The sequence below is a fragment of the Rana temporaria genome, chromosome 6, assembly GCF_905171775.1.
Source record: "Rana temporaria chromosome 6, aRanTem1.1, whole genome shotgun sequence".
NCBI lineage: Eukaryota > Metazoa > Chordata > Amphibia > Anura > Ranidae > Rana > Rana temporaria.
Genome location: NC_053494.1, coordinates 20,605,366 through 20,615,319, shown reverse-complemented (window position 1 = coordinate 20,615,319; position 9,954 = coordinate 20,605,366). Strand labels below are relative to the sequence as shown.

Below are 9,954 nucleotides of genomic sequence, written 5' to 3'. Positions count from 1 at the left end.
TTGACATATGGTTTTTAGTCCGTGTTTTGGCAAATGAGTCAGCAGACAAGTAAAGGCAATTAGAATATCCTGGATTGGCCCAGATACCAACTTTGCGGAAATGTGTCAAGTCCTTTTTCCTGTATGGAGGTCTTGTAGGCCTTGACAGTGAGATTGTAAACGTATACAGTACGGCTCGCCATACATTTTTGTTATTTTTCTTTTTCCTTGCTGCAAAGATGAATGTTATCAAGAGACTTCAATTTTAGGGCAGGCAAATGTGAACTGGAGTCATTCTCCTGATGTTATGCGAAATATGCATATAAGAAAATGTTGATGCATATCAGAACGATGGCATTAATGCAGCACACCCGCGCCCAGAATGGGTCCTCCTTGATGCTTCTTTGCTGGGCAGAGCTGGGACATTCCACTGCATCTTTGGGGGGGCTGCAGAGGGCACTGCTCCAGGACCTGCTCCGGGTTGAAGAGTTGGCCGGAACTGGGAGTAAATATAGAAAACACGTTACTTAATATATATATCAACCTCAGACATAAAATATGAACATAAAATAACCCTCTATAGTGTGTACTTGTCACAAAAAAAAGCACTAAGCATAATTTCTGTCTGCTGCTTCATTCTTCTGCTATCAGCATGAGTCACTTCTGACAAGTTTTCCTGACACCAAGAGAAAAATGGTGACGGGGATAGATCTACTGCTGTTTGACTGCCTCGGCTCTGTTCCTATGTGCTGTGTAAAGGGGGGGGGGGGTGTATCTTCCCTCCTATCAGCTCTCAGCTCTCCTCACTGAGCTCTGCAAAGTGTAAAAGCTGAGACAAGTTTTATAAATTCTGAACTTTGAACGGATGTAGAGAAGGGGGCTGTGCAGATAAACAGGTACAACCTATGTAGGAGGATTTATCTAATCTCTTTGTATCAACTGAGGCCAGTCACTTCATTGGGTATATGTAATGCCGCGTACACTAGAGGTCGACCGATATATCGGTTGGCCGATATATCGGCCGATATTTGGCGTTTTTAAATTAATCGGCATCGGCCGATTTGTGCTTTAAAAATGCAGATTTAAACTTCAGCACCGCGACTTGCAAAAAGCTTCTGTAATAGAAGTCAATGCAAGTTGCCTGAAGCTTCCCGTAGAAGACCTTCTCTCTCTCCTGGGCAGCCTGCCAAGTTTTAGAAAAGATATACAATGTATACAAAAAATGCTAGAGCAAAGTGCTGTGATGTACAACACATACGACGGCACTATAAAGGGGAAGTTTCTTTCGAATGGCACCGCCCTTTGGGCTGATTATGCAAATTTTCCTTCTCATAACTTGCTTCTGAGCATGCACGTTTTTTTCCCCGTCGTTAAAGCCTACACACGACCGTTTTTCACGACGAGAAAAAATAGAGCAATTTTAAAAATTGCATTTTTCTCGTCATTAAAAACGGTCGTGTGTACGCGACATAAGGGTTTACAACAACTTTAAATAATGAGATAATAGGACATGGTACAATTTCAGGTTTTTGAATGGGCTTCAACCACTTCCCACCCGTAGGACATCATATGACATCATTAGGTTGACGTGGTGATATCTGTATGATGTCTACAGCTACAGGCATCATTCAGATAACTTTGTTTTCAGCCAGTGATTCCCTCTAATGTAAAATCCATCCTAGTGGCTACTTAGCCGACAGATTGCTTTTACAGGCAGCGGAAGGGAAAGTGCCCCCCCCCCCTTCTTTCAGTGCCTTTCCAGGCTCTCCCATGCAATCAGGAAGTTAGAGACCTGATTTGGAGGCGGCGGGGGATTACCATAGAGCTGGCCGAGGACCGGATGGTCCCTGGCCAACTCTATGACCCTGGGAGGCCGGAAAGCGACATCATGACGTCACTTCCAGCTCTGGCATATGCTTTCCCATTCAGCTTCCTAGTAAGGGAGGAATTTTATACAAATTTATGTTTTATAAAATTTGTTAGCACATTAATGCATTTCACAAAGCACATTTAAAGTTTTATAACATATTAATTATTTTTCTGTACATTTGTAAGAATAATTAGCCAAATTGTGAATTTTCAGTGCAGCGGTTGCCTGGCTGTCAGTCTGCATTTGTTTAATGAACATACCCTGCTGCCTTTCCTTACTAATGTGTAGGCCTGCTGTGCTTTTCAATTACGCTGTCCTGGGATATACAATGCTAGAGAACCGTGGGCAGAGAACTCAGAACTGAAAGGTATCACAGATCTGAAATAAACTCGGCCTGAAATAGACGTCTGAAGAGGAAAACACCGGAAAGGATTTGCAACTTATAAATAGCAGAGAGTGTAAGGTCAGTTGAAGATGTTATGGTTTCATATATTAAGAGCCTATTCACACTTGTGTGTTGTGGTAAGGCACGATAAAACACGTTACAACACATGGCAAAGCACCATTTCTATGTGTGGTGGGTTGAGGTACCATTCATTGTGACTGGTACCCCAATACATTGTACAGTAGAGCACTATGAACCATAGCGCTCCCCAATACATATACTGTGTGTTGTGGTGTGCTACTTTGGTTAAAAAAACTGTCATGTCCCTTTTTTCATCTGTTGTGGTTGTTATATTTATTCATTATGAATGGGCTGCCTTAACCCAACGCACATTAATGTGTGCCATAATGCACATTCACACACATGCATTAACACACAACAGAACAAGTGTGAATGGGCTCTAAAGTGCATATATAGCCGAAATCCTTTGCTTTGTTTTTGATAGGGGAAGGATAAGAACGTTCCCCACTCTAAATATATATTTATTTATGCTTTTTTTATTTCTATATTTCTGTTGCAGATTTTCCCTCACTTCCTGTCCAGTGAAGCCATTGTCACTGAGAGAGAAAGATTTCCAGTCACTTAATAACAGAGCTAAAGCAGAGTTTTTAGTTGCTCCCTACTACAAACCCAAAAAAAACACAACACTAATGCCGTGTACACACAATCGGAATTTCCGACAACAAATGTTCAATATGAGCTTTTGTTCGGATACTTCGACCGTGTGTACGCTCCATCGGACATTTGCTGTCGGAATTTCCGACAACAAATGTTTGAGAGCTGGTTTTCAATTTTCTGATTGTCTGTAGCCAATTCCAACAAAAATCCTACGCATGCTCAGAATCAATTTGACGCATGCTTGGAATCATTAAACTTAATTTTTCTCGGCTCGTCGTATGTCACCGCGTTCTTGAAAGTTCAGAATTTCTAACAGCATTTGTGTGACCGTGTGTATGCAACACAAGTTTGAGCCAACATTCCGCCGGAAAATAATCCACGGTTTTGTTGTTGGAATGTCCGATCGTGTGTACACGGCATAAAAGTGTTATGAAACCCTGAAATTAAAATTGTCGCTGGTGCTGCAGAGCTCAGAATTTTTCCAGGCTTGCTGTGTGTTTAACTTCTTTTCAAAGCCTGTGCTTTGCATTGCATCTGATTGCACTCTGAAAGTGATCATGTATCACCCCTTTAGTAAACCAAACCCCACTTTTTATGTGTCAGCTTAACATAATGGAGAAAGGAAGACTTACCTTCACTGTCTCTGGGACCGGAGTGGCTCCGAGTAGACACTTTCCTGAGTGTGATTTCAGGTGGATGGTTTTTTCCACGCGGTATAGTCCACCAAGTGAGATTTTTCACCTGTCCAAAAAAGATGGCATTGCCTATTATTATTGCATTGTGTATGTTGAATTTTACCATGAACACTGGCCCAGATTCAGTAAGATTTGCGCATAAATTACGGAGGCACAGGGCAACGATTTTGCCCTGCGCCCCCGCAAATTTGCGCCGCTGCCCTCGATTCACGGAGCAGTAGCTCCGTAAATTTGCGAGGGCGCGCCGGCAAAATTGCCCGGCGTAAGCGCGCGCAATTTAAATGATCCCGCAGGGGGCGGGAATCATTTAAATTAGGCGCGTTCCCGCGCCGATCGTAAAGCGCATGCGCCGTCGGGAAACTTTCCCGACGTGCATTGCGGCAAATGACGTCGCAAGGACGTCATTTGCTTCAAAGTGGCGTCCAGCGGCATTCACGAATCACTTACGCAAACGACATGAAATTCAAATTTCGCGACGCGGGAACGGCGGGTATACTTTAGCATTGGCTAACGCCTTACGCTAAACACGCCGTACGGAAACAACGTAACTTGCGTACGCAGGGCTCGCGCAACATTGTGAATCGGTGTTAGTATGCAATTTGCATACTATACACTGAGCACAATGGGAGCGCCCCCTAGCGGTCATCGCAAGAATGCAGCCTAAAATCTGCGTGGCATAAGAGCCTTATGCCACGCAGATTTTAGGCTGCAGTCGGCGTTACGATGTTCCTGAATCAGGAGCATTCGTAACGCCGGCGCAAGCAAGCAATTGCGCTGCGTAACTATGGTTACGCAGGCGCAATTGCTCTCTGAATCCGGGCCACTGTCACAATGAGCACTAAGGAGCATATCTAACCCCTGATGGAGCCGTGAAGGTATGTCAAGGTATGGTAGAAAAGGAAACATTTTTGATTTGGAAGATATACTAAGGAGAGAAACATATTTATGAGAACAGTGAGTAATAAAAATAAAATATGAGCTGAAGAAGATTTGAATTTATAGGAACTCAGTCGAAAAAAAGATTTGACAAAGAAATATAAAGTTATCACTTTATAATCTATCTTTATTATGTCTTTGTCAAATCTCTTTGTCAGGGTTCCTGACAAAGAGGAAAATGGGGGGATTCTGATAAAGTATCGGGTGTAAATAAAGAGTTAAAAAAAATAGACAATGATTACGGGTAATGCAATCACTGAACGCAGTCATTGAACTTGAATGTCTTTGATCTATCCTGCTGTAGTGTGACTTAAATAACATGAATTCTATTTGTTTTGGTTGCTCTAGAATTGATTAATGGATTTAATGCTTGGCTACCTGCACTGTTTACTGAATAAGCACAGAGGTCCATTCTCTTTAGGTCAGAAGAAAAGGGAGGTTCTCCTCTAGATTTCAAAAAGCACATCGGTGAAGTGGTGAACCCACTGAGAGTTAAGACGTTTGTTTAGTGTAATGTTCTTACAGCCAGCATTCTGTCAGCTGCGCTATCACTTAGGCCTTGTACTCACGGCAGGACATGTCCGATGAAAACGGTCTGCAGACCGTTTCCATCGGACATGTCTGGCCGGGGACTGCCCGGGGACTTCTGTTCGATGGCTATACACACCATCGAACAGAAGCCCGCGCGTAAACATTACGCGGGGCGTGTCCGCGGTGTCGCCGCGTCGATGACGCGGTGTCGCCGCGACAATGACGCGGCGACGTGGGCGGGCCGCCTTAAATATGCTTCCACGCATGCGTCGAAGTCATTCGACGCATGCGAGGGATGCGGGCGGCAGGACATGTACGGTAGGTCTGTACAGACGACCGTACATGTCCGGGCGGACAGGTTTCCAGCGGACTGTTTTAAAACAAGTCCGGGAAACAGTTGTCCGCTGGAAACCTGTCCGATCCGTCCCAAAATGGTCCGCTCGGGCCAACACACGGCCAAACATGTCTGCTGAAACTGGTCTGCGGACCAGTTTCAGCAGACATGTTTGGTCGTGAGTACGGGGCCTAAGAGTCACTACAGTGATCAAAGTAGTATATAAAAAATGAACCCACCAGCAAGCCCAGCAAAAAAAATTTTTATTTGGGACAACAAGTCTAAAGATATACCCAACATGGTTAAAGGTGCTCACAACTGCCCCTTCACCAGGGCTTCTGTGCCACCCTTTATGTTGGTATACTGGACACTGAAAAGCCCCCAAGATGCATTGGCTAGATCCTTAGACCTGGCAGAGGAGAGGAAGAGGAAGAACAGAACTTCTCCTTTTGGGTGAAGTTCTGCTTTAAGGGGCAAATTTATAAAGCAGTTAATAAATAAACCTTTGCTGGACTTGATACAAAACTGTGGTGCTCTTATCCTTTTATATACTATTTTCATCCCTATAAGCCAGTGGTCTCCAAACTGTGGCCCTTTGCTTGCCTTTATCTGGTGCTTAGGATGCTATTCCTCTGACTGATACGAGACGCTATTCTGACAACAATGAGACACCATTTCTCTTAAAAAATAAGACAACAGTAAAGTTATCCCCAATTTTTTTTAATATTGTGAAAGATAATGTTATGCCGAGTAAATTGATACCCAACATGTCACGCTTCAAGATTGCGTCCGCTCGTGGAATTCCCGACAAACTTTTACCCTTTAAAATCTCCATAGGCGACGTTTAAAAAAATCTACAGGTTGCATGTTTTGAGTTAGAGGACTTCTAGGGCTAGAATTATTGCTCTCGCTCTACCAATAGCGGCGATACCTCACATGTGTGGTTTGAACACCGTTTACATATGCGGGCGCTGCTCACATATGTGTTCGCTTCTGCGCTCAAGCTCATCGGGACAGGGTGCGTTTTCTGGCTCCTAACTTTTTTAGCTGGCTCCTAGATTCCAAGCAAATTTTTGTCAAACCCTGTATTAAACCCTGGACTACCAAAGCCTTAGAAATGGCTTTGAAGCCCTTCCTAGACGGATTCATGTACATTACTTTGTTTCTTCATTTTTTTTTTAGCTTATGGCATGATGTGTGGCTTTTTGTGATCTGTTAGCGTGCTTTACTTTGTCAGACAGCTTCTATTTATGTGATTTTCTTGAGTCAACAGGTCTGGCAAGTAATCAGGCCTCGGTGTGGCAAGTGAAATTTAACTCGGCTTTCCCAAAAATTTGATTAATACTAGTTCATTCATGATTCAGCATGGGAGGGGACAATTACTTTTTCACATAGGGCCAGGCAGGTTTGAACAGCTTTTTTCCCTTAATAAATGAAATAATAATTTAAAAACTGCATCTTGGATTTACTTGTGTTATCTTTGTGTAATATTAAAATGTGTTTGGTGATCTGAATCATTTATGTGTGAGAAATATGCAAAAAAATCAGGAAGGGGGCAAATACTTTTTCACACAACTGTATATGCAGTATGTGTTGTATTAGCCTACAGTAGGTGGGCAAGGAACTGATGTAATACAGGCCATAGACTTGCTGTGTCGGGTGTTACATTCTCTGGCTTCTTGTCTCATATTGACTCACGTCATCTTTTTCTACCGTGTTTCATAGACACAAAGGTATTTCTTGCACACTAATAACAGTTTAAAATCTTTCCAGTTCCAGAAGACTTTTTGTATGATTCATGATCGCTAAATGCATCTCTGCAAAGACAAAGAAATTCTATTTTCCAGTTGGTGTGATTCACAAACTATTATCCTGAGTGTGGGAAGAGCCCCCCTTCCGGGCACCGTAAAGCTAAGAGTCACATTCCACAATGACCTGTGAATTGCTCAGCTGATCCTCAACCATTTCCTCCGACTAGAGAGCTATTAAGGTTGGGCTTGGCCTTTACTGATGCTGGGGAACTTCAAGTCCCAATGAAAGGACAGCTCTACCTTTTGATCTACTAGATTGTCCTTTATAGCTGAACTCCGGGTGGCCTGAAAATGTTCCCTTGCAGTGGGGCTGCATTTACACTGCAAGGGTTAATTCCTATAGGCTCCTCTATGCTGCTAGACTGGTCCCCAGATCCTCGTTTCCACTATGCTCCAAGGATCTAAGGTCCTTCAATATCTGAGCAGGGACCATAGCCCATTGGACATGAGGATGTCAAGCAGTGCCGATCCTGACCTCCCTGGGGCCCTAAGCAAAATGACATGTCACATTAAAGTTAAGAAAAGCGGGGGGGGGGGGGGCGCTGCCGACAGTGACATGTCACATTAAAGGGAGGGGGTGTTCTGCTGTCGGAAATTACATCTTACATTAAAGTGAGAAGCGGGGGTTGCTGACTTCTTACCTCTTCTCCCATGCAGCCAGTGAGTTGAGAAGCAAGGTGAGGGGCAGAAAATGACTTATCACTAGGTGGGGCCTCTAGTAATTTGCGGGGCCCTAAGCGGCTTGCATAGTGAGCCTATAGGACGGATCAGATAGGGACTGTCCACTGCCAAAGCATGGAGGAGCATCGTCCGCCAGGGGAGCAGAGGATCAGGTAGGCAAAACTTGTAAGAGGGGTTTTGTGGTTGGCTGTATTTGGCACCAAGAGCCCAAGTCTCTAACCCTGCTCCTGTCCTACTAGAACACTGCCCTCCCCTGCTGAGGCCAAACCCTCCACCATCTTGTGCCCCACTCCATGCCAGAGACCTCCACATGACATTCGCAGCAATTGACCATTACATTCTCAAAGGAGGAATGTCCACACATAAAACTAGTTTTGTTGCACTTAAAGTTAGGAAATGGCATAACAGTCACCTTACATCGACATACAATCCGGAGTCACTTGACATTACACAGTACAGTTAGTGGACGGTCCGTCATAGTCACATGTGAAAGCATATGCAGCACCCTTATCGGCGATCTCCCTTACAGTCTCTCCTCCCCCCAAGGTCATTAGTACTCAGAGGACTGTGCTCTACATAGTCACCTCCAAGGGAGCATCTTCACACAGGGAACTCATGGCCTGTTCTACTATTCTACGCCTCCTGCCCTGTCCAGGGACTACATGTATTGGTTACATCCATAGGTGTGGGGTGTTTAGCTACCATGTCACAAGTGTGTGCTGCTCCTACTTGACTTATATATGGATGCTCCCTCTCCCCTGACATCATTACAGGATGGCTCTACCTAAAAGGGGGCCTAACACCTGATGACGATGTCTGCTGTAACCAGACACTATTCTGTTACAGAGCCACCTAGTGGCAAAATGGCTAACTGCACCTATCTACAAACTGATTTTTCATCCCCTAGACAAAAACAAGCAGGTAACTAAGTGTTTTAGGTTTTCTTGAGTTGGGCTTTTTGCCATGCCCCTACTCCCTTGAGTGCTATCCACATGGTCCACTTTTGTCCTGATCCAGTAATCTTCTCTGGGCAGCTGTATGGAGAGAGGGGCCCATAGCAACATGGAGATGCAGATGTGCAAGATAAAGAGAAATCAGCAGGGACACATTTGAAAGAAAGGCCGGGGTGCTCCAGGCAGGGCTGAACAGTGATTATCACTTGAACAGGGCCAGTTATTGTTTGTTCACATTATAGAGAATTTATCATGGGATACTTTATAACAGTTGCAGCATTTGTATAGAATTACCTTATAAGAAGCCACACAATGCCTTACGTGGCATCAGTACTTTCTGAGATACATGGAACAAGTCTGCAAATCAGGAGTTTTGACTTCACTTAATGCATACTTGTTATAGGTCAGTGACACATAAGCTACAGCCAGGTAACTAGCATTTACGAAAGGAAGTCAGCAATAGCCATCCTTGTATTCCCCTCATGACCGGTTTCCTTTGATCTCTGACACTAATATGCAAACTTATCATTCTGCAGTCATCTAGATATCTATGGACTCACCTGTGAAGGCAGCGGAGGCTCTGAGAGGAGGCTGACCCCCACCACTATCGCCACTGTCAGTGCACATAGAATGATAGCGAAGTGAAGGTAGTGAACATCCTTTAGTATAGACGGACGCTCATCATAAATACCACAGCGAGGTATGGGGTACACAAACTCCAATATCATCCGAGCCAGGCCCACCACCAGGCCAATCATTAGGCCCCAGAATGCTCCCTGTAAAGAAAGACACAGGAAAACATTAGACACGGTATTCAGTTCTCTGAACATGGGAAATGTTATTGTGTTATTCTGTGCCTGCATCTGTCCGGCAGTATCTGTGCCTGCGACTGTCTGGCAGTGTCTGTGCCTGCATCTGTCCGGCAGTATCTGTGCCTGCGACTGTCTGGCAGTGTCTGTGCCTGCATCTGTCCGGCAGTGTCTGTGCCTGCGACTGTCCGGCAGTATCTGTGCCGGCGACTGTCCGGCAGTGTCTGTGCCTGCATCTGTCCAGCAGTGTCTGTGCCTGCGACTGTCCGGCAGTGTCTGTGCCTGCGACTGT

At 44.6% G+C, this 9,954-nt stretch overlaps 1 protein-coding gene across 1 annotated transcript in view; it reads right to left on the bottom strand.

Moving 5' to 3' along the window:
* Positions 1-210: 210 nt before the first annotated feature.
* SLC5A10 (solute carrier family 5 member 10) overlaps positions 211-9,954 on the bottom strand; it is a 203,047-nt gene continuing 193,303 nt past the window's right edge. The window contains 3 exon segments of the mRNA XM_040356423.1: positions 211-478; positions 3,545-3,653; positions 9,414-9,629. Of these exon segments, the coding sequence (XP_040212357.1) occupies positions 285-478; positions 3,545-3,653; positions 9,414-9,629 (519 nt within the window). The 3' untranslated portion in view covers positions 211-284.